Genomic DNA, 24265 nt, shown 5'->3' with positions numbered 1-24265 from the left:
TAGCTTCCGTACTTACTTCCGTACTTACTTCCGTACTTTTATTTTAATTAGCTTCCGTACTTCCGTACTTTTAATTAGCTTCCGTACCAGAGACAATAAAATATAATATGATTAATTAGTCCATGTAAATCGTAACTCTGAATAAAATTTATAGAAAAACAAATCAAAAAATGCAACCATCGACTTAGATTAAACAAACACTGTCGATATGCAATTATGAATGCACACAATTCAACGCGACAATATTCCCCCGATCAGTACCGTCCTGGTTAGCTTTTGCTGACAATCAGCTTCGTCATAGAGTAAGGCTTCTCTCTTTCTGACATTACAATATAACTTTTGCATTAATTTGCTCTCAAAATCCTCATGATCAACCAGATTCTTGTGCAGAGGAAAAGCCGTGGACGCCGATAATTTTCGCTGGAGTGTTTGATGTTCCATTTCCAGCAGGCGAAGATTTTTCAAATAACACATTCGCCGTTTCTGTTCCTCGATATTCTCTTTTGCTGCCAGCAATTGTTTCAGTAACACAATGACCTTTCCATCTGGATCGGCGTCTTTCACGGGCATATGGGGATCAGCGAACGTCTGGCGAGCGCGATACTGCAGGTAGACGTTCTCTTCTTCGATTCTTTTAGAGTAAGCCGATAGTGTGCGCATTCGGTTGGCAATATCCTCCAAGCTCAGTTTATGCTCATCCTCAAATGTCTAGAAAGTCCCTGAAGCTACCTTCGAATGCTAACGAGAAGGATGCCGCTCTTACCAGGGATTTACGCGACTTAGTGGTCGGCGCATCCGCTCGCAGTGCCGTTTTCAGGGCGGAAACCGGCTGCCTACCATTTTCTAGATTCCGTGCAATCGGTTGCGGACTGACCGTTCCATTGCTGTGTGGCGCGCCATTGCGTGCTGTCGTCTGTTCACTTGGTAGTCTGGCATTTGGCACAGCGGGCGCTGGTCTCCTGGACATGGGGCTTTTATTCTCCGCAATAGGGTTCACGGAAGGGGCGGCTACAGGGTCAACATGAGATTTCAGCGCCGGTGGTGCAGGCGCGCGGCGTTTTACGCTGCCGGTGCTCTTGACGGAGGACACACTGTCGCTGTCCGTATTGGATCTGTCAGTTAATTCCGCTTCGTTGTGACTATGTGGTCGCGCTGCGATGCGCTCCCGAAGAGATCGGTTGGTACCGTTTCGCACCACAATACCTGAGTTGGCGGGATACCGCACAGTCTCCGCACGCCGCAATGATTCTAAGAGCTTTTTCCGCGGTGCCGGAACGGGGGTCACTTTATACAAGGGAAATACGTCACGCTTCTCGGACTCCTCTTCGTCGTCGTCATGAAAGGGATTTTTACTTTCGTCGTATGCATTGTTATCATCATCCGAGGAAGAATCAAAAGGATTAAGATTATCAGGATACTGGACAGCGGGGAATGATGGATATCCGCGGGAACCCATATTCAGATGTGCTAAAGGAATATTTGTTATAAAATCATCCAGTCAATATTGACAGTGTAGAGTTATTAGCATAGAAATCTATAGCAGTAAGTATACGCAGCAGAGACTTACAGCAATGAGACTGGCTCGTGTCAACTGCAGTGTTTGCTTGGAAGTTCCGATTGGAATGCTGTCGGCTGCCGTGGCATTTGAGGGAACTGGTGTGAACTTTGGAGCGGAATGTCTACGAATGGAGGAATCGTTTATCGTATCGGTGAACTTGCTGACTGATTGCGACGGCTGAATAGAATGAGGCGGGGTGGAATTCGCGGTGAGATAGTTCGTATTGACGATGTTGTAACAGCTTCTGGTCAGTCTATCGCGTGTGGTACGCGGATACGTTAAGACGTCGACCATGGTACGGCGTGCCACGACTGGCGGCTGTGGTGGTGGATCGGTGTTGCTAACAGCAACGACAGCTGGATTGGATAAGCGTATGCGGAGCGCTGACGCCATCGGCACGCATGCGTCGTCGTCGCCTTCCGGTGGTTTATTTTCTGATGGCGACGGAGGAGACGTGGAACTGCTTGAGCAAGTGCTACTGCTACTGCTGCTGGCCGCGGAGTGGACACCGGTGTCCAGGTCCTCTGCGTTTTCTGAAAGCGCGTTCGTTAGCTCAGGTTTGGTGCTGAAAGTAGCCGAACTGCGGAGGGTCACAGGGAACGTTGTTCCAAAATCTTCCGACGCAGACCGACGAAACTGGAGAGTATAACGGCTGGTTATACTCGAAGTGGACTCGATTACGGACATCTGCGTCGCAAGAGATCCCTAAATCCATAAAAATGAACCAAAATGAAAAAATAATTTATTGTGAACAGTGAAGAATCAAAAATCAAACATAATTCTCCCATTGTTAGTGGAGAGTTGGAACTGCATTGAATCGCTGACCTTTCTATCCATGAACTCAGCTTCCTGGCCATTTTTTTTGCCTGAAGAAGTGGGAACCATTAGCATATTTGACTACAGAAAATTATCTTGCAAATACGGTGCCCAGTTTCTGACGTGCAAAAAGCATATTTAACTTTTAAACCATAAAAATACTTCGATGCCGGTACAGTTAAATTCATCATGATTCGCAGTTGTCAGCTCGGTATCTGAGCAAAGAAATGGATTTCTCTGGTGGTGGAAAAGGATTTCCTACTGTTTATCAATATTCTTGCACAATAAGTTGAGTAATGATATAGGTAATCGTGAATAACTAGATAGACGAAGTCATAAAATAAAATTCAAAACTCAGGCCAGTTTACGTAGCACTGATACATGTGTGTTCGTCACTTTTTATCACTCAGAGCAGACGCTTTTGTTGCATTCTAAAATAATAATTATACAAGTTTTGCATGAGCCCGATGACTTTTTAAACGATTAGTCATTGTCTAAATCTTAGTCATTCTTATTGTTTGCCGCTATTAATTGGAAAATTCGAAGTTGATAAAATCATATGTTCGATATAAAATTCGTCATAAATGTATCATCAAATGATACTCGCAATATGTATAATATGGGCATGCAAACGACACAATCATGATAGGATATATTGTATACGAATATCCAAGTTTTTCTTTTACGCAAAGAAGGATGAGAAAGCGGTATTGAAATTCTACAGTCTACAGCACTCTTATATCCGGAAGTTCCATACCCCCATGTGATAACAAATCGGGTAAATAAAAATATTTGTTAGCATACATGAACATCAGATCATATTCGGATCTTCTGCTTAGTCAGGAAAATTTCCGGAATTATGGGGTGAAGATGCCATAAAGCGTAACCATTAAGATCACTACGTTCAATACAATGATTAAGTGGTGCTCCAAGTTATGACAATATCCAAAGCAAAACTACCGTAAACCCATCTAAGGAGATTTGCTTCCCAGCAAGACAAACAGACCACCAACGATGTGCATCTATCTACTTGAGAAATCGCTGTCCTAGCTCATTAGATGCCTTATCATCACGTCCAAGAAATGCGTTTCGACATCCAAACTGACCAAACATACCAATATTCCTTATCATGCAATCATAAAATAAACATTATGCAAAACCTTTTATCGAAAAATCCCTCTTAGCAGTACAGAGAAAATCATTACGCTGTGTAACAGGCATTATCTTTCATAAAACATTAATTTGCGATTGTTTTCAGTGTATTTTACAGTTATAAAACGTAATTATACAACTATCCAGTAGAGTATAGGGTTAGGTGGTTAAGTGATATGGTTGTGCTACAAGCAGATCAAACACAAACGTTAGCTTGAACTTAGGTTAGTCAATAGCTGATCACAGTCTCTTAATTCATCCCGCGGTAAAGCACGTAAGTACTTAAATAAGCCATACATATGATCAATGTCGCTAATTAGAGCGCCATCGGTAATATTGCAGAGCATCGTAGACCGAGATAATCTTTTGTTAATAGCAGCGTAGATGGCATCAAAGAACATAACAATCAAAAATAATTTTCAATTCTGTAAGTGCTTTGACCTAATTGGACGAAGAACGGCTTCTGTTTCGATTGTTGTCATGAAAAACTACAATGTGCAACAACCAATGGAAGATCTAGATGCCGATACTGGAGACTGTCTAGCCTCAAATGGAGCAGACGGAAGCTAATTCTATTTGAACTGGATAAATGGGCAAACCTTAATTGAGATGATGCTTACCTGGAATTGGTTTCCCCTGGAAGTGCCTCTGAAACTGTAAAAATAGGTCAACTGAGATATGTTTGCATAAGTCCCCAAAGCAATGAAATGTAATTCGATAAAGCTGAAAGCATAAAAGGGAAGCCGGCAGCAACGTGTGTTTTGTGTGCCACAAATTCGATGTGCAGAAGAACTACCGTATCATGCGTATACGAACATTTTGCATGCGTTTCATGGTATAATTATGTAGCCCAAGCATTTATCTGTGTTGAAATTGAATATGTATGTATGGCCCATAATTGTTTAAAAGGTTAGAAAAGGTAACAATAAAGCCGTTCAAAAATAAATATTCTGAGTACGCCGGTATAGGGAAACACTTTCCAAATGTATCTACGAGTATTACCAAAAATAGCTACTGTTGTGCTACTCCATGTCAACAGTTTCTCAACACAAAAATTTTTGCGATTTTTAGCACTTAATTAAAAGCCGCAGTGCCTGTTTTAAAAGCAGTTATTCCATTACCTTTAACCGAATGCATTTGTAAACACAGTTTGCAATAGATTTAAATGACTGGAGATTTCATTGCACTTTGCTGTAGTTATTAATGAATCGATAACAAAATTTAATAACAGCAATAAGTAACAACGTCGTTCAATGCAATATTACATATTAATAATACTTCTGTGACTCTGTCTACCGAAGCAGAAAAATCGCTGGCAGTGTCTGATGCGACCTATTTTACAACAGGATGCCACTGCACTTACTTGGCTGACATAGAGAATGATGCACTTCCGGTCAGGGACTGAGTATTTAACCATATCGACAGCATCCAATAAAGCCGGGATTCCGAGTTTCTTTTCAGCAACATCAAACGCCTACGAACAATTCACCAGGATGAGACCCAGTAATTAATTAAGTCTCATTAGAGCCCTTCTGTTAATCGTCTATTGTTACCACTACGTCCGACATAATTGTAATTCAATGCCCTTCTCACCGACCCCAGCCTTTATTGTGCCTACTTTTCTCATCGTACACGATGCCAGTCAGTCAGATCATAAATCACAATAGGGAGTCCGGCTCAGGATGTCGGATTGCTGATTAATGCCCGCTCGTGCACTACGTCGCATTCCATAACTGACATTTTTAACCCACGGAGAATTTTTATATAATATTGTAACAAGTTTTGAAAGCTATCTCTTTTATTCACACGGTGCTCTTAGCACAAAGCCAGCTAGCTATCTGTACAACCGGTGACTTACCAGTTGATTGTTTTCCAGAATGTTGGCTTTGACCAATGAGTCAAAATCTCTGCAAAAATGGTCAATCGTTAAAATACTATCGTATTTCCTATTGATCTTGGCCGATTAGTGTGTTATTATCGTTTTAGAACCGGTTTCAAGATATTTTAGAAAGCATTCATTACTAGTTTGCATAGTCGTTAACGGCTTGCCCGAAGAATCTCGACAGTGTAGACGCCGGTGCAACAGCAGCTAACATCGCGACAAATTATATCTCCGTTGGGTTTAACGATAAATGAGCTCTGGCGGTATGATTGTCACAATGGACTGAAACATCACCGCAACCATCTTGATAATTACCGTCGGGGCGTTTCTCACCAAATTATAGGGATGTAAAATGCAAAGTGCTCGGTTTCGTCTATTGTGTCGGTGAATCTGCTGCACTGGCAAGAAGGACGCCGTTTTCGCAGACGCAAGTAGCATAAAAGTATGCGTATTATGGTATTAGCACTTATTTTAGAGTTATCAATATTTGCTTTGAAAGTTGGCATTTAAATGGTTAAAAATACCAGAGCAACACTGTTCCATTTTTATCCTAGAAAAACATGAATGCAAAACTTGTGAAAATGTTTTCTAACGATTTCTAAGCGCTAATTTTTGAGGAGGAAGCCGACATTGATGAATAATCAAACAGATTTAATTATGCTGACTAGATTGTTACTTTCCTTAATCATATACGTATAGTAACTTGGTAAGTAAGTAATATGGTAATATGTTAAATCATCGTTATAAGATATTTTGCTTCCCTGCAAACATCGCTGAATTCGTAATGCCGCCTTATAAAGTGAACAAAGCAATGCCAAAAGCTTAGGTAATGTCCGACGCACTTGTGCAGTATTGTCGCCGTTAGAAATGGACAACATCTTCCATTTAATAAAATCAAGACCAAAAGGTGTAAATCTACATCAGTTCTGTCGCCTGGTGGCTAGACCGCTGCTTTATAATTACCAACAACATCAAAAACTTTTATTATTCAAATTTGTAACAACAACTGCAATATGTAGGGAAAAAAATCTATACTGAACAAACAGACTGTATTAAATTTACGTACATTAATTCCGGCCGGAATCGATGAATAATGGCACAAAATGCTAAACCATCCCGGAATGATGTTGTAAAATTAGTGACACCGACTCCTTTGTAGCCATCCGTCACTTTCTGACACCAAACCTGCAAAGCTTTTATTTTTTCGCCGGCGGAAATCATGCTGCAATCGTTTTCTGCAAAGAATTAAACAGTTATAGTCTGCAGTATTACGACCACATTGAAAGTGGTGAACGGTAAAGAACCACATGTACATCTGACAATAAGTAAAAGTAAAAAAAATAGCCGGTTACGTTCTAGATGAATGCCTGCATAAATGGTCAATTAATAAGTCTATGTGCGCAACTTTTGCCGGTAAGCAAGAAAGCAAACTAATAAAATATGCCGATTCAAATTTTGTTTTAGAGTGCTCATCTAGATAGTCGTCAGGAGATGTGTGGCATGAAAGATTTACAAAAAGTGTTGATCTGCTAGTAAAATGTCATCGCAGCAGCTATTAATCAAAATGGAAAGATCTCTCGCGTATCATCCGAACAAACCTTATCAAGCTGATTTTACAGCTGATAGATGCAGATGCACTTAATGATGCGTAGAATCCAGGCTGGTATATATCCACACGTTTACATAATAATCTCTCCAGAAATCAAGTCAGATGATACAGATTCAAAAACTAGCCGGACTTTGTTATGATAGGAGGTAGAAAAACTGTCCGACAATCAAGCTGAACGACTCATAGTAAACGCACACGGGTAACAATTCCAACGCGCGGTATAATCACTGCGAGTAGCTGCGTAAGTAATCACCGTATATTGCAGTATGCGCAGTACATATGACGTCCAGTCTGCAACAAATGAACTGACCAAGTTCGTCCCGCCGGCAAGCTAAATAACCTAAAATCGTTTACGGAATGATTTTTTCAGCATTGGCAATGATCCATTACTAATCGCACTGCACTTGTCATAGGTATACATACAGTACATATGTAACACTATCGGGCCGCAAAAAGTAAACAGAAACCTTGCACCGTTCTATATTGTACAGTTCTGTTGTGGATATCTAGTGCGTATGAGCTGGATATTCCGCATTTCTATAACTGCGGCAGATATGCTTCAAGCGAATTATGACTATTGATACAAATGCAACTTACAAGCAGAATTGACTGCATGGTCTCGTCCTACTCTAGCATTGATGTCAGAGTGTACGGACGCGCAGTATGTACTTCTATGGACGCTAACTACGATGTACACCAAGTTGAAGTGACCGACTACAAAGTGGTGCATTCGCAACAGATGTCAAGGTTCACACTCAAAACTTGTCCTACCGTAATTGGCAAAATTTTTTGTGCGGCAAAGGCTGCGAATTTTTACCTATTACACCGGAAGCATTATCGACTGCCCAGTGTCCAGTACGCTTCCAAAAATCAGATATGCAGTGTACGTGTCGCCTCGATGAACCTCAAAGAGGTTTATAAAAGTAATTTTATAGCTGAGTTTTCTAGAACTGCCCGGTTAATTACTCAAAAAAACTGACTTCCGCCCTGTGGAAATTAGTTACAGCAGTCTTACGTCGACGAAATTATCTTATGCAGTAGCTTGCTTCAAGATTTGCCCCGTTCTTACCCGCACACATTGCCCAGAATTACAGTAGTTGCAGGCACTGAACTTTTATGAACTACAAAGTATTACTTAATACTAACGACTACGTACTGGAGCATTTTCCGGTTTTACTTTTTTGAGGCCGTATCATGCTGCCTAGCCCGACGTTTTGTTTTCGAATTCGAGCCGATAAAAATTGTTTGACAGCAATTCACAAAAAATGAATTCCTCACTTTTAAAAAAACTGTAATTCACCAATTTTATTTATTATTATATTCGCTTAAGCGTAAGTAATCTATACAAAGAAGATGCGTCGGTTCATAATCTTATCTTTACAACTGCTAGTTCCTTTTTTCCCATTTTTCCACCACCCATGCGCACATCGCATAAGTGAACGAACGCCTTTCAGGTGTCAATCTGTATTAATTTATATGCGGCAAGGTAAACATTAAATGGCTCAGAGCATTATGAAAACCGATGCCAACTGCCAGGTTATCTAATACGTTCAAAAATTTATGCTAATTCCAGTTAGAACAGCCAGTGATTAAGATTTTCTTCGAACCAGCCCACACCACTTCACATGTGACTAAATCGAGTAAATCCTCAAGAACAACTGAACTTGTCATATTCGAATTCTCTGGTCACCCTGTCATGTAGTTCACTGAAATTATTTAAAAACTTATAAATACATTTGTTATATAACTTATAAATACAAACTTATAAATCAACCATAACTATTCTGGTCACTATAATAATATTGTTATAACAACAAAGAAAGAAAAATTCAATGACGCACAATACAGCTTCAAGGATGACAGCGAACTTACAATTCAATTCGATCAAATTAACTTACAATTATTTAAGTACCAAAATCAGCTCTCTTTAATAATAATATTAACGACGTAACGTAATATCAAGCTTCACATACGGTCACATACTGCTTTTGTGGGTATTTTTATTTTTTTTTACGATTAGTTATACTAGGGTACATATCTGTACATACCTCTTTCCCGTACCATATTATCGAGACAGACTTCAGTTAACAATTTGCACGAAATAGGTCAGCAAACCGATAATTAAATAAAAATTCTAATGTACATCAGAAAGGCAAAAATACGGCAATTCCCAGAAGGTCGATAAGTAAAATGCCATTTGTCCAGACAACATCCGTCAGTTGGAAGTATAAATAATGCAAATCCCAGTGCGGCGAGCCAGCCTACCGTAGTTTCTGGAAACAGTTACACGATTGTTCACACTTCACCAGCATTCCGGCTCCGCCACTTTCTTATAGCCAAATAAACGTCCGGATGAGCAAATCACTTTTTAGGAAATACACTCAGGGGCGCCGCCTATGGTAAAAAATGTCCGAATCTGAGCTAAAAAATACCAATAAGTTTCCCCTCTTAACAAAACAAGAAAGATTCAGCCAATCATCATTAATGATATCGTACAGCACAAAACCATAATTTAACCGTATCTACTAGTATAAGATGTAATTTTTATATATAGGATATTTACATATTGTTATGATATATTTTTTATATTTAAATTATTTTAATGATACATGCATACTCAGAGCATTTAGGACGGTAAATCAATTCTGGAACCCAGATTCAGTTTCAAGATCCACTGCATACCATCGTCATTAATTTATCCCAAGGGTTCCATGTCACTCAGCATGAAATGGATAGTATTTGTGATCGCAAACACTACAGATAACAGAAAATTCACCTATACTAACTACTTCAAAATGCCGGAAAAAATTAGAATATGCACTTCAGCATTGCAGTACTACGATACATCTGCCCTTTATCCAGGGCCCTCAAACAGCTCATGTCCGGTTCTTCCAGTGTAAAATCGAACACCTGTTGATAAATCCAGCATTAAAAATATAAGGGCAGACTGCATCTTTAAATAGTTACTTACGTCGAAATTCTGTTTAATACGGGATTTCGTCACAGATTTCGGAACAGCAATCAGGTTCTGCTGTAGCAGGAATTTAATAAGGATCTAGAAACAAAGAAAATGTAGCGTATAGCCGCACTAAAACAGTAAAGTGTCACAGTTGAGGAATTAAGGCAAAAAACGCTCAGATGGCAAATTTAGTCCTGAGTCCACACACAGTGTTTACTGACTATCCAAACAACAGCAACCCATGTTATAACTAACCTGTGCCGGTGTTTTGCCGTACTTTTGGGCAGTCTCGTGGACCACAGGATCTGCAAGAGGCGATCCCAGATCGCTTCCCACCTCAGCATATTCACCACCAAGAGGAGCATAAGCAACCACAGCCACATGGTTTTTCGCACAAAAATCCACAAGGGCACGGTTCTGAAGGTAAACATTGACTTCTATCTGGTTGCACAGTGGTCTGATGCGGCAGTGATCCAGGATCCTCTTGGTCTGTGGTACGTTGAAGTTCGAAATCCCAATGGCACGGACTTTCCCGGAATCAACCACATCTTCTAAAGCCTACAGAATTCGGTATTGGATTGCACAAAGGATTACAGAGCGAATGCGAGGATAGCGTACACAGCATTCAAACGCAGTTTATCCTTACTTTCCAAGTCTCCAGGTAGTCGACGTCCGAGTACGATCCTGGATGACTGCTCCTCCCCTCCTATTACAATGAACCATGCATATCAAACTAATATTAATTTTCTTTTATACCGCTGTTCCGGCAACATCCTCACAAAATTAAAAATTATTAAACAACAATAAACTCGAAATTAATAACTGATTAGGTAACTGGACAAATTTCGAAATAATACGGTACATAATTCCTCCTCACTACCGACAGATGTGCTGCATTGTCCTCCGTAAAACGTTACCCAGATTAGTAACAAATCGGTGCCAACTAACTACAAAATTGTTCAAATTAAAAAGTAAATTAATTTTCAAGATCACATGCGTTGTTCGCCAATTAATCACTAGCAGATAAAGCGGTATATTTTAAGGCATTTTTTCCACCTGGCTGTGGGAACACTACTAATGCAATAAAATTTCTTACTTTATAACCCATAGGAAAATGTATGAGGAACAAATCCAGATAGTCCAAACTGAGCCTTTTCAGGCTTATGGCAACACCTTCCGCAACTTTTGCACGACTGTGAAACGTATTCCAGAGCTACAACAGAAAAACCAACTGCTTTATGTACAACTTGTTTAAATTTACAACAGACACACTGATCCCAGATTCATGTGCGGACCTTACTCGTTACAAAAAGTTCCTCTCGTGTCACGATGCCTTCAGAGATTTTTGCCGCATTTGCTTGTCCGATCTCTTTTTCGTTACCATACAAATACGCACAGTCGAAATGTCGATAGCCAACATCAATGGCATACTTGACAGCGGCACACACTTTGGTTGCTTCAGCCTAATTTAAAACTGAAACCATGTGCACAGAAGATCCAGAAAAAGTGGACTAGAATTAGTACTTAAAATAACGCCAACAAAATCTCGTTAACTACATACTAAAGTACTGTACTGTAGTTGTAATCGTCCTCATTCCCAGTTGTAGCGGTCTCATTAGCAGCGCCGTCAGATTAGCAGCAAGGAAAGTTTCATTGGTGCTGTTGAAAGCAATGGGAACGCCTACGCTACGCCCCTTTCTGGATCCAAACAGCACTGCAGATACTTACTGCTGCTGCTATCATTCTGGGTAGTGACGCAATATTTGCGTAGCAGTTGCTATTGCTGTTTATTTTCTTGGCTGAAACAAATAATTTATAAAATAATGTGATTTGAACTTTTGCATGACAATGGAAGAGAGGATTATATTTTGCAAAACTGCTTTGAGTTCTTTGTGTGAAACAGCTCGAACGTGTTCGTCCGGTTTGTATGTTCAAGCTGCAGCAATATGGGAGGAACTGGGTTCTCGGGGTTTCACGCTTGATTCCTTGAACTATCTGGATGAACTGAATCCAGGACAGACCGCAACTGAAGAAACAAAGCAACTCAGAGCTCTTGTTCCTATAATCTTTGACACGTCTCGCGCACTCCAGACCACGGGTGATGGAAACTGCTTTTTCAACGCTTTGGCGATACTTGGGAACGGTACAGAAGCACTAGCAGTTGAGTACCGGCTTAGAACAGCTCTCTGCTTGATTTTGGAAAGAGAAGCTTTAATTATTCACCCAAATGATCAAAAAGATTCTTGTTGTCGCTTCGAGAAACACCAGAAGACATTAGTAGCATCTCTTGCACAGTTTTGTGCCGAGCGGCATATGTCAAATTTGCACCTGAAGTATGTGGATAAAGAATCTCTAGAACCAGTAACGCGCAGAAACAATATTTCTGAAGATTGTATTTGGATCCTGCCATCGGAAATGTACGTACCGTGGCTTGATGAGCATGCTGTGAAAATTACCCAGGATTGTAGCTGGACCTGCTATATGTGGATAATTGCTGCTGCGGTTGCGCACGACAATAATATTATCATCATACGCCCGCAGGTCAGTTTGATCTCAAGATCAAATACGGAACTCAATAACAAGATTTCGTTGCTGTTATTCACATTGCATCTTTTACAGGGCTATCATTCGGTGTGGGTCCGCTGTAGAACCGATAAAGCAAAAAAGCCGTGGTGTTTGTTTTTGGAAAACAACCATTTTTCTGCCGTGCGACTCGACCTTTTCGCTAACGGCATTCTTTTGGAATACCTTGATTCTTTGGAAGCAAAAGATAAATCCCAAATGACTGAAGTTGAAGTGTGGTGCATCTGCGATTTTCCAAATATGGTACGCTTTCAAGAGCACTCACTCTTCCTTTCAACAAATAGCACTGCCGAACATGATCAGGATGTGGTCGATGTACCGGAAACCATAAACCAAGCAGAGGAAGTTTTTGCTTGTGAAAAGCGACGCAAACCTTTATCTACTACGATTTTATTCAAGAAAGGATTGATGAATTCTTATACCGCCGACATAATGGAGCCAAAAGGTCAACTATAGTCTATAAAAATGCATTTTTTAATATCATTGTTTTTTTCTTAATTGTTGCTTTTTAGGCTCTGGTTTTGCTGGTGACGTCGCAGCAGAAGGTAAAAAAAATTAAAGTTAAAGTTTCAGTATGATTTTCACGTTAAATTGCTATAGAAGAACGAGTCTTTGGAATTGTGACGCATCTGTTCCAAGGTCAGTTGGACTCTTCAAAATTTTCCGTCCGAGGTTTTATCAGCGACGCAACAATATCAAAAATTGAGCGCCTTACAAAAAGATTGAAAGATAAAGATGTAAGCAGTAATTTCTTGTTGTGATCTCAAGATCAAAACTAACACCTACTTTGGAAATTTAGGCACTCTCACTAGAGGAACGAAATCTTCTGCGGTCGCGATCACGTTTTTTTACTTTGGAAAGTTATCTGAAGAAAATTATAGGTTTCGGTATGACGATCTGGGAAATTTGCTGTACAAGACCAAGCCATGTCAGGAGAGAGTGTTCTGCCGCTTCCGCAAGGCTTTCGAAATCGTATGGAGGAACCATCTCTCTCCATCGCTGACATGTGCGCCAAAAAGCGCAAATCTATTGGCAAAGCAGTCGCTTCGACAGATATACTGCCCCTACGCCAAGACCGTTGCGGCTTCTATAAAAGATATTTGCAAGGGCTGTCAAATTACTCGTCAGGCTAAGCCAGTCCTGCGTCCTGCCGTATGTCCCAAAAATAATTCGAGTTCATGAAATAATGGAAAGGCTGCAAATCGATTTGATCGACATGGCGCCGGACTCTGATGCCGGGATGCGATTGAACTATGCTGAGTATCGTTATGTGTTATCTGTTACGGAATGTCTAACGCGGTACTGTTTTTTGTATCCTTTGCGATCTAAATCCGGCCAAGAAATGCGAAAAACCTTGCAGCTTTTTTTTATAAATGAGGGCGGCCCACAGCTGCTTCATAGCGACAATGGAAAGGAGTTTGTCAATAAGCGCGTTAAGGAGTTGTTAGAACCTGCTGGAACCGTTTTTGTTCACGGTGCACCATACCATCCACAATCTCAGGTTTGCCGTGTAGTAGCGTTCTATGTTCCTCAACCATTTCATTTTTGTTTACTAGGGACAAGTTGAACGGCTAAATCAAAAAGTGAAACGTGTTTTGGCTCATCTTATGGCTAACACGGATGCCGCTTTACAAGCGATCGCGTGGCCTTACTTGCTTCCAACAGTTCAGCGGATCCTCAATTGTACTGACCACCATTCCATTGGTATGACACCGTTCGAAGCATTTAAAGGATATCCCTCATTACCGGATGGAAACGAATTTGGCATCGGTAAACGTAGTGAATATAAGAATTAATAATATGCAATACCCTTGATTAACGCTTTGATGTAACTCGCAATCATGTGATCTCAAGATCAAATAAAGTTTTTATTTCTCTTAGAACTGGACCCTATCGAGCCGAACGAGTACCAACTGGACATGCTACGGAACCTCACTCCGGAAAAAATTTTGACGAAGAAGAAGAATTTCAAACCATTGAAGAAGTTGAGCAGTACGAAGAGGATTGCGATGAAAATATTGCTAGCCATTTAGACCGATTAGAAAAACTACCGGAGCCGGTGCGTTCCCATGCTTTAACTGGGCTGGAAACGCTTGCATTTCGTCGGGCCTGTGTCAGAGATACGATACTGGAATGTGTGGAGCGGCGTTTTTATCGCAACGTTTACAAGCCCGCAGTAGCATCTCGCAAAGTCTCCATTGAAAAAGGTGACATATTTCTTTGGAAGCCGACGTTTCGAAAGAAGCCTAAGAGCAGCGCACGGATTCGTTCAAAAGTCGTAAGAATAACTGAAACTTCACGCACACTCCCGGGTCGGTTTAGGATTGATTATTACGGGAACGGCGACAGAGATCCGCCATGCAGAACTGCTGAAAACGCAAAAATGTTCACAGAAATGTATGTCAACGGGAAAGAGCTTCTTTTTAGCAGAAAATCGCAAAGCAATGTAGATATTTCGGATTCAACGACTTTGGCTTATTCTGTGCGTGATGACGTATGCCAGACTGCTCCAACCAAAGAGGAAATCGAAAAACTGATACCAGACTTTGCCGACAAGATGCGACAGTATTTCAAAGAAAACGGGTTCCTGTCGAAAGTAATTCCTAAAGATTTGCCATCAACTTTAGAAATTGAAACGTATTTTGGTTTCCTAGAAAAGATTGCTGGTGAGCATTACAAAGAGACACACTGTCCGGGGTCAAGCATTCTGGATGCGGCGCTGCAGGAGCTGTATCAGATGCGTCAGGAGAAGGACATTGGGTGTTGGATGAGTGGCCTTGAGAAATGGGAATGCTTGACTAAACGAGACTGCTACAAGATTCAGAACTACTTAGCTGGAAGTGACATGTATCACAAAGGATCGTGTCTAGACTGCCTTGGTGGTATTTCAGGCTGCACTCATTCTTGCTGCGATGACCTTTTACTTAAAATCTGCGCTAGACGCGGTGGTACTTTTGTGCCAATTTGACAAGAATTTAAACTCGACTTTGATCTCGAGATCAGACAATGATTGCAAATCTCAGTTTTCTATTAAAAGCCACTGCACTACCGTTTAGCACTGTTATATCTGCAAATCATTACGGCTTGTAATCTATACAGCGTCTAACTAACGTGCCTCTAACTAAGGTGCCTCTAGACATACTAGATTTAGGTACCGGATAAAGTAAATAAAACAATCCGGACATAAAACACAAGAAAAAAGTTCTACAAACGCCTTGATATGAGCGAGGGTATCAGAACATTACATGATTTGGAGTACAGCTTAGATGATAGTACTCTGTATTTGTCAAAACTGCAAATAGTACGAGAATTTTCGAACTCTTAGGGATTGTTCAAACGACGAAGCTCTGAGCGGTTTTGCCAGCACCAGTGATGGGTTACTGAGTAGACAATAAGTAAGGAAAAGTTACTCAGTAAACAGTAGCGTAATATTAAGCGTTCAGTAACCAATAACGTTTTGAATCTGAAGTAAGAGTAACAGTAAGTAAGGTTTTTAAAATAATATTAAAAGTAAGTATAAAGTAATTTGCTCATCTTCGCGCTTCGCGCGAAATTTGCTTCCTAAAACATAAGTTTTAGTTATTAGTACTTGGCTTACTAAGTAATGTTTTGTAATTAGTAAAGAGTAAGTAAAAGTAGCGTTTGCGGCAGCGAAAAAGTAACAGTAAAGTAAATCAAAAGTTTTGCAAATTATCTTTCCAAAAAGGGCAGTGGCACTCTGCGTACCCGGCGAAAGGTCATGACTTATAAGCTGCCTGTCACTGACGCTTACGAATAAGAATTGTGGCAGGGTGCGATAAATCATATGCAGCCGAAAAGACTCGGTCATCTTTTGCATTCCGTTCATAATTCAGCACTTCAAGGATTTCGGACCACGTTCAAAAGGTAGTTGTGCAGGTCGTCGACATCGGTCATGACGATTTCAATGCTCCTACAGGAGTACAGGAGCTAGCGTCCTCGTCGTTAATATCCAGAACCTGGAAAGCGAATTTATATAATTGCGCACTTGCTTCGAAGAGGCAGAAACATCGTATGACTGTATAGTATAAAAAGATCATAGAAGCGCTATAAGTTTACATGACTGAGCACGGAACTTTGTACAGGTGGTTGGTGTACAGGTTGTCGTACGGACCGTACGGTGATTCGACTGTAACGGCAAAAACGAAAAATGCTTTGCAGAGGCTTACATCAGTTTCCACAATCATTGTCGAAATGAGAGCCGGTACGCCGCTGTCCACTTCCATAACTTTCACAACAATTTTGCTGTCCATCTCTCGATCTATCGTCGTTTCCAGCGTCAACCATCCGGATTTTGGATCTAACGCAACTGGCAATTGTGACGCGTTGACAAGGTCGTAGCGTATCATCGCATTCTGCCCATAATCCATATCATACGCCGAAACTGGAATTAATCGGACCGGAGCGGTGTAGTTCTCCGGCGTCTGGACGGTGACCTTATCGGCGAAAAACACGAGCGCATTGTCATTCTCATCGTTAATACGGGCCTGAAACTCCACATGGCTGACCAACAGCGGATTGTCTTTGAACGTCGCCTGTACGAATACTTGTTCTGCGCTTCAAAACCCAGTTCCTTAAACACAACGAGACGGCCGTCTTGGCGAATGGAAAACGGCAGTTCAGTTTGGTTTAACGCCGACGGGGGTATCACGGTAAAAATGACTGGCTAAGGTTATTTCAGTTTCACGGTCAGCAGAGTTGCGTTCAGTGGAGCGCTCTCGTGGATACTGAAAAGATACAGCAACTGGTCGATCTCGGGCAGAATGTTTGTGTTATCCACCACGAAAATTTCGACAGCCACTGAGGACCACTGCAAAGGGCTTCCTTCATCCGATGCATCGACGAAAGAGGACAACGTCTCGTTTGTGAATTCTGCAATAAATAAATTAGGTGCAACACATGCAACGTTAAATTTTTGTTTTCGCGAGTTTAATTTCATAACTATACTAGTATCTTCGACTAAACTTTAAATCATGCAGCACGTGCATATACATGTACCGTGTCACCGTGAACACTGTCAATTCAGTTAATACGGATCCGAGTCATCCGACACTTCGTTCGGCATGTCTTGAATTGTCTTCGTAAAAAATATATGATATGATAATTTCTGTTGTCTGCCTTACCAGTGCCAAAAGGTTTCTTCAGCTTAATTATGCCAGTTCGGAAGTCGATGTAAAATAAATTAAAATGTCTGGAATTCTCTGAACTGATGCTATACACAACGGAACCATTCTGTCCAAGATCTCGATCGGTCGCCTCAACCTTCATGAAAAAAACAATTCTTAGCGCTGTCATATTTGAGCAATCGTTCTCACCAATCCCCTTCAGTATGGCTGCATCAGCAGCAAGGTTATCGAAGACAGTGACAGTGTAAGTCTTCTTACAAAGATTGGCGCTTCATCGTTCATATCTGCAACACAAATTTATCAATCAGTTATTTGTTGGGGCACGTAGAAAGAGGTGGGTGTGTTGAAGCTTAGCAGAGATAAATTTAAATATTGCGGTTAAGTACCGGTGAGAGTTATGTTGACTTGACAAAAGTCCCGTAATCCGCCCAAATCTACCGCCTGAATCCAGAATAGGTAATCAGCTTGACGCTCACGATCCAGATTACCAGCCACGGAAATGATAGGGCTCTCGGCGTCAACAACAAAACCATCGTCACAATGGAGTATCGCAGCTGACCATTGCGTCCAGCGTCTAAATCACTGGCCCGAACCGCACCGATGACACTGCCCAGTGGGGCATTTTAAGCAGTAGTTAATGCATAGAATGGCCAGTCAAACTTTGGTGAATGGCGATTGGAAATGACCGGAAGAATCTTCACTTGAGTACACGCGACATGTACACCGTCCGACGCGGAAATATTCAGCTGGGCAGAACTCCGCAGGAAACCCGTTGCTCCAGAGAAAAACGCAACTATTCCTAAAGTACCACTCTGTTACCATTATGCTGTTTTTTATTCTAAAGATTATGGGCTTTTTTTGCATGTATCTACGAGTATATATGTATTTTCGAAGCAAACCATAAAAATTTAAGTATAATGATGTTATCTTCAGGCAAATTTAAATACAATAGTTTTAGATTTTCACAAATGCCTTCGGCCAATGGTGTTAATTGCCAGAGTTTAGTACCTTGTCTGTCGATGGTAAAGAGGCCGGTTGGACTTTCTTTACCGATAAACAAGTTTATTTAGTCATTTGTATCTCACCTTTCACTACGACGCGCAGGGTCATGGCTGAGCTGCGGCGAGGATGGCCGGCATCTGATACGATTATCGTCAGGTCAAGTTGGTCAATCATCTCGCGATCCAATTCGTTAATCAGATACACTGTGCCGCTAGTGAAACCAATCTGGAAATAAATCGCCGGCTTTGAACTCGTCCGCACCGCTAAGGCTCTTCTTGATGCCGCATCGGAAAAACACATCTTCATCCGATTTCCGGTTGCGAATACGGCTTACGGTTACACGTGCAGCGTCTTCCGAACATTGCAGACTGAAGGGAAGTTCCGCGTTCTCGCCGCTATCGGCATCGGATGCCACAGGCTGACAGATTTCTTTTTTCCATGGTGTAGTCTCGGCTAGTTTGATTGTTTGAAAGGTCACTCCATCTAAGAACCAATTATTTCATTAGCACTGTAATATTTATTCAATGTCTGAGAAATATTTCTTATTGAAAAAATTCGGTAAATTGTACTAATAAGATATATTAAGAAACTGAAAGTTTGTTTGGTTCATGTTTAATGTACACGTTAATTATAGCTCATTTTTGCATTGTGTCAGTCGAGAATGTCAACAAATACGACAATATCCGAGTATAAAATTTCCCATTTGGCCGGATCCATGGCACGTACACACAGCGTAAAATGTTTCTGTAGTTCGAAGAATCGAAGTCAACCGGCTCCAGCAGACGAATCACTCCTGTAATTACTGGCGCAATCATATTTCCGTTAGTTCACTACTCATATCGGCAATATTGATACATGATGTGAAATCAATGTCAAAATTGTTGAAGCGGTCGCCCTCCATGATAGTGTAGACGATCTCCCGGGAAATGTTGACCAAGCCGGCATAAGTCGCACTGACAGTAAGAAGCAGTGTCCCGACTCCGGCGGCTTCCGATACACTGGTGCGGTACGTATTTTGCGGGAAAAGTGGCACCGTATCCGCCACGATGCGAAGGAGAACGGCGGCGTCGGAATGCAGGCTGATGTTACCACTGTCGCTCGCACGAATAGTATACGAAAGTTCCTGTGTTAACTCCTTTTCGGTCAAATCCTTCGCCAAACTCGCATCGCCGGTGGAAGAGTTTATTGATATTAACGGCTGGTTTAAAATCACTGAGACTTATTACACCCTTCTTCCTCTCGTCCGCATCGGTTGCGGTCACCTAAAAAGCATAATAAAATTAATATAAATCAGCTAACAATTTATCGCGTATTTGTTATACTAATTTTATAATCATTAATCAGCGCTTAAATCATGATAGGTTCAGGCATTAATTACTTTCCCACAAGTAAACCTTTTTTGCCGTAAACCGGTGTAGCCATTACATAAACAGAATCGTTAAATTTGGGCGGATTATCGTTTTCATCTAGCACAGCACAATTTGATTTCCGTGCCCGCTTTTGTTTGTGGCCTCGGCAAAGCTGACAGCTTCCATAATAAGCGTTATCGTTTTCGCCTGCTCCCGATCGAGCGAAACATTTGTGGTCGTCATAGTCCCTGTCAACGAAACGACGACTATCCAGAGATTTTCAATCATCATTTCATACCGGATATTTTCCCCCAAAAGAGAATCAGGCAATGAAAGACCACATTTCGTAAAACTGATTTCAGTATGTAATTACCCATCGTTGATTTATTCCGCACAGTGTGAGCGGGATGTGCTGCTACAAAATTTACCTGACAACAGTATACATTCAAGTTTCACATAAAAAAGCTCAACAAAATATTGAAAGTCTAGCAGATACATATAAAATTCAAACTAAAGAACAAAGTGCTAACAGGGCATCAAATCAACAATTTGCTCGCATTATTCGAGAATCTCACTGAATTTTTCGATATCAATGCTGACAATTCCCAACTTGGACTTGTACCAGGTTTTATCAATAAAATAAACCTCATTTTTGTGAAGAGAAACCCGTTCCTGTTTAGAGTAGTCTCGTTTTCCTTTCTCCAAAATGCCGAACGAATCGGTGGTGATCATCTGTGTAATGCGATCGATTTGACCATCATGATACAGGGTACGTTTTCCATCCAGGAAGCACATGTGCCGTACGGAACTCACGATTGAATGAGCCTAAATGGCAATTACAGTTATAATAATTACTTATTAAGTTTGAAGACTAAATACTTACGAACTGTTTTTCGAGCCGCATGAATGGGAGTCGACTGCCCTCGGACGGCGTTGGAGAACTTTGTCCAGCGCTGCTTGCCTTCAAATAACATTTCTTGTGATCTCAAGATCAAACTTAAGCAGTCTGAATTTTAACTACTTTATAAAATCTAGAGTTGAATGTGAAACAATGGTTTAATGCGTACCTCTATCGCCCGAAGTTTTGCAAGCATTTCCTCTTTCTCTTTTCGTAGGTTCACCAATTCTTCCGATATGGTGACAAGAGCGGTCTACAAAAACATTTTGTAGCTCGAGTAACGCTTGACATCTGGCGTTTTGCATTAAAGCTGCCTGTGATCTCAAGATTAGATGTCGCATTTAAAATTACCTTCTCCTTCTGTAGGTTTGAAAGCGCTTCATCTATTGCCTCACGCATTTTCTTCAGTTCTTTAGTGAGGTTGTTAGCGGACATCTACAAACACACGCATATACACCAGCTCCAGAACAAAAAGGTGCTTTAGCTTATTGCGTACATGTTCTTTCTCAAAACTGGACAGCGCTTCCTCCTTCTCTTTACGGACAGTTTCCAGTTCTTTAGCTAAGTCGCTCTGCAGATAGACATGTTGACGTTACGTTGCAAAGTAAATATTATTATTTTATGGATCAAATTTGATCTCAAGATCAATTGTGCCAAGCTTGAAACTTCAGAGGACTTACTGGTCGAGAATCCACAGTGTCAGTCTTGGGTGGAGAAATCTTTGCGACGACGTCAACCGGCGCAGCTGATCCATCGGCACTAGCAGTTTTGACTTTCTTGGCTCGGGACGAGGGAGACGAGACCGGCCGTTTGGTTTCAGCGGTAGTTGATGTCGTCGCCTTTGTAGCGGTAGCTTTTGCTTTGGCTGAACACGCAATATAGTACTTAAGCATGTACAGCGCAACAAAATTCAGAAATTCATACCTGCTTGTTTTAACGCCGTTACTGGGGCATAACTCCTTTGAGCGATTGCTTCTTTCAAAACTTTTTTAATGACTTCGTCGGTTTTCAAAACGGTCTTGATATCTTTAAAAACAATTCCACGGTGCTTAGCTTCACGTACTTTTCCCTCGACCTTAACTTTTTCGCTCTTGTCTGTTTCAGAAGGAACGTCAGCAAAACCGTCTCCGCTTTCCACGGCAGTCATGAATTCTTCCACAACGGCCCACGTATCAGCTGGAAGTCTGGCCCATTCCAAGAAATACCGATGCGATGCACTCACATTCTGCAAAAGGATGAAACCCGGGCGATTATACAGTTTGATCCCAGGATCAGATATGCAACTATGGTAAATTTTGATAAATAAATACTCGCCAACGGCGTTTTGATCCCAAGATCAAACGGAAAATCTCTTTCTCACCTGAATCGACGTAACGGCAGCAATTTTTCGATTGCAGTTAATGACGACCGATTTATCATTATTCACTTCTACAGATTCATCGCCAATATCTTCCTGGTGCATAAAACAAATATCCCGAAACAAGCGGCAGAGGTCTCATATAGTCTCTTGGCGCTGGTTATTGACAGATTCTGCCTTTTGCCGCGCTAGACGCATGCCGGCATATTTTGACAAAGGCTTGTACACTTTCACAAGTACTTCGCTTTGTTCTGACCACGTCGAATCCTTTTCTTCAGCAAGTTCTTTCAAGGCGCGCAAACGGTGGTTACCTATAACAATTGTTGAATTCTGATTTTATTATTGCCAGGGCTGACACAAACATTACCGTCAATAATATACACGGGAATGCGATTCTCTTTGACTGCTTGTATAATGTCCTTGTCCAAAGTTCCATCGGGCTGCGCGTCAATGATTCCCGTTAAAAAGATGGACTGCGAAGACGGAGCTTTATCGCGAAAAGTTTCCTTGAAAGATTCCAAGTGCAGTGGATTTATAATCCGAATTCGGTGCTTTCCCTTAACAGCGTTGAAGAGATTATGCAGCGGCAACGAAGCTTCTCTTACTACAAAACAGGTGGAATCAGGCTAGCAATGTGATCTTGAGATCAAACAACCAATATTTCACATAATCATTAGCTTGATGCGCAACATACTCAGAACTTCTTCGCTTTCCAGGGCAAGCTTCTCGTGGATTCCGCCTGATGACTCATCTCCTGAAGTTCCAACCGCTCCACTAGACTGCAAAGAACAACTTGCGCTTCGAAAGCTGGATAACGAAGAATTTGCAACTGTTTCTTACCTGATCAGATGATAGCGCCATTATGATACAGGGTTAGCGGTTCTCCAGGCTCTTTTAGCAGATAAAATTCTTCACGTCTTTAAAGGGCCAACGCTAGGCGTGCTGTCGACCACGCTTCAGAACACCTTGCCCGTGATATGTCAACACCTTCTCAAAAAATTGTCTTAGATAGCCAGTTTGCACGAGTTTTCAGCTGTGTGTGCGCATAGAATCCAGAAACGTAATGCACAAACCTGTTCGTTAATCCGTCTGGACAGAGCTGGGGACAGCCTGACGAGTTGGTGGAACCGCTGCTCGTCACCGCAGATCTCCGCAGTCTTGACGATCCTAGCTTTCAGACACTGCAATCATGGGGCATTATTTAGTATGAGGGAAGGAATGAGCTCGCCCGTAGCGAAGCATGGAAGCATGGTAGTGGAAAGAACTTTGAATGCTCAGGCTCGTGAATCGGCAGAGAAATAATGCACTGTCACGAAAAGATCAAAGGAGACCTACCAAGGCTCACGATAATATACGGACAACACCTGCGGCACGACGCATCCAGCTCAGAAAAGAACGTTTGAAAGATGAATTTCAAATTTCACAAGAGTATTTGAATAATTCGCTAAAAATTCTTTGAAATTAAAACTATAATTAATGCAGAAAGCATGAAAGTGAGCGAATACGATTAGAGTTGAAACACAATGCAGGGTACGGCGGCGCTGCTGTTGCTAATTTGCAACTTGGACGCTGCTTGGTGACTGACAGCAATTCCAACCCCATTAACTTAGCAGCACCAATGGAAACAAGCCTGCTGCTAATTTCGCTGTGCTGCTAATGAGACCGCTACACCTGTTCATTCTTCTCACCAAGTAGGTTCCAAGGCCTATAACAGGGACCCTTTGGGCCATTCTTCCCGCAATCGTTCGATTTCGATTAGGCCATTCTGTGTACACTGTACACAACAGATAAAAACGTTCCGAATACCGCCTACTTACATAATACAAAGATTCAGTTTTATTGTAAGAAAGATAACAATACTCTGATGCTGGGAAATGTGAATGCAACTGTCGAGGGAGAAATTTACTACTGCATGTAAAATACGGGCTGTTTGTATACCAAATTGCACTCACTACA

The 24265-nt window shown here is 41.3% G+C and overlaps 2 protein-coding genes across 8 annotated transcripts; both read right to left on the bottom strand.

Moving 5' to 3' along the window:
- Positions 1–57: 57 nt before the first annotated feature.
- Positions 58–7555, bottom strand: LOC129585845 (MICAL-like protein 1). The gene is made up of 9 exons (XM_055478727.1): positions 7007–7555; positions 6475–6643; positions 5385–5433; positions 4890–5000; positions 4147–4180; positions 2384–2424; positions 1564–2263; positions 764–1467; positions 58–708 (listed from the first exon to the last, which is right to left on the bottom strand). The coding sequence occupies exons 2-9, from the start codon at positions 6627–6629 to the stop codon at positions 232–234; spliced, it is 2271 nt and encodes a 756-aa protein (XP_055334702.1). The 5' UTR covers positions 6630–6643; positions 7007–7555; the 3' UTR covers positions 58–231.
- Positions 7556–9016: 1461 nt separating this feature from the next.
- LOC129585959 (1,5-anhydro-D-fructose reductase-like) lies at positions 9017–24226 on the bottom strand. 7 transcript variants are annotated; one of them, XM_055478915.1, is made up of 12 exons: positions 18789–20560; positions 18090–18502; positions 16747–17987; positions 16332–16536; positions 11272–11439; positions 11073–11189; positions 10623–10682; positions 10232–10534; positions 9989–10072; positions 9839–9927; positions 9635–9771; positions 9017–9438 (listed from the first exon to the last, which is right to left on the bottom strand). In XM_055478915.1, exons 4-11 carry the CDS (start codon positions 16404–16406, stop codon positions 9732–9734), a joined length of 936 nt encoding a protein of 311 aa, XP_055334890.1. In that variant the 5' UTR covers positions 16407–16536; positions 16747–17987; positions 18090–18502; positions 18789–20560; the 3' UTR covers positions 9017–9438; positions 9635–9731. The 7 variants fall into 7 exon arrangements, with proteins under 7 accessions (XP_055334890.1, XP_055334885.1, XP_055334887.1 ...); XM_055478910.1 differs by lacking the exons at positions 16332–16536; positions 16747–17987; positions 18090–18502; positions 18789–20560 and adding exons at positions 11538–11566; positions 23973–24226; XM_055478912.1 differs by lacking the exons at positions 16332–16536; positions 16747–17987; positions 18090–18502; positions 18789–20560 and adding exons at positions 11538–11566; positions 23973–24226 and having other exon boundaries at positions 9017–9433.
- Positions 24227–24265: the final 39 nt, after the last annotated feature.

This window comes from Paramacrobiotus metropolitanus, unplaced genomic scaffold (genome assembly GCF_019649055.1).
Source record: "Paramacrobiotus metropolitanus isolate TYO unplaced genomic scaffold, Prichtersi_v1.0 Parri_scaffold0000018, whole genome shotgun sequence".
NCBI lineage: Eukaryota > Metazoa > Tardigrada > Eutardigrada > Parachela > Macrobiotidae > Paramacrobiotus > Paramacrobiotus metropolitanus.
This window is presented reverse-complemented; position numbering and strand designations above follow the sequence as displayed.

What these genes read in the sequence shown, in the direction of transcription:
- LOC129585845 (XM_055478727.1), bottom strand. Translation starts at nt 6,629, where the DNA reads ATGATTTCCGCCGGCGAAAAAATAAAAGCTTTGCAGGTTTGGTGTCAG. An exon ending in TCATTCTCTATGTCAGCCAA is followed by an intron (nt 4,181 to 4,889) that starts GTAAGTGCAGTG and finishes CTATTTTTACAG; the next exon opens with TTTCAGAGGCACTTCCAGGG. An exon ending in CTGAGTTCATGGATAGAAAG is followed by an intron (nt 2,264 to 2,383) that starts GTCAGCGATTCA and finishes TTATGGATTTAG; the next exon opens with GGATCTCTTGCGACGCAGAT.
- LOC129585959 (XM_055478910.1), bottom strand. Translation starts at nt 24,039, where the DNA reads ATGGCCCAAAGGGTCCCTGTTATAGGCCTTGGAACCTACTTGGTGAGA. An exon ending in ACTACCTGGAGACTTGGAAA is followed by an intron (nt 10,535 to 10,622) that starts GTAAGGATAAAC and finishes CGAATTCTGTAG; the next exon opens with GCTTTAGAAGATGTGGTTGA. An exon ending in ACGGCAAAACACCGGCACAG is followed by an intron (nt 10,073 to 10,231) that starts GTTAGTTATAAC and finishes CTTTGTTTCTAG; the next exon opens with ATCCTTATTAAATTCCTGCT.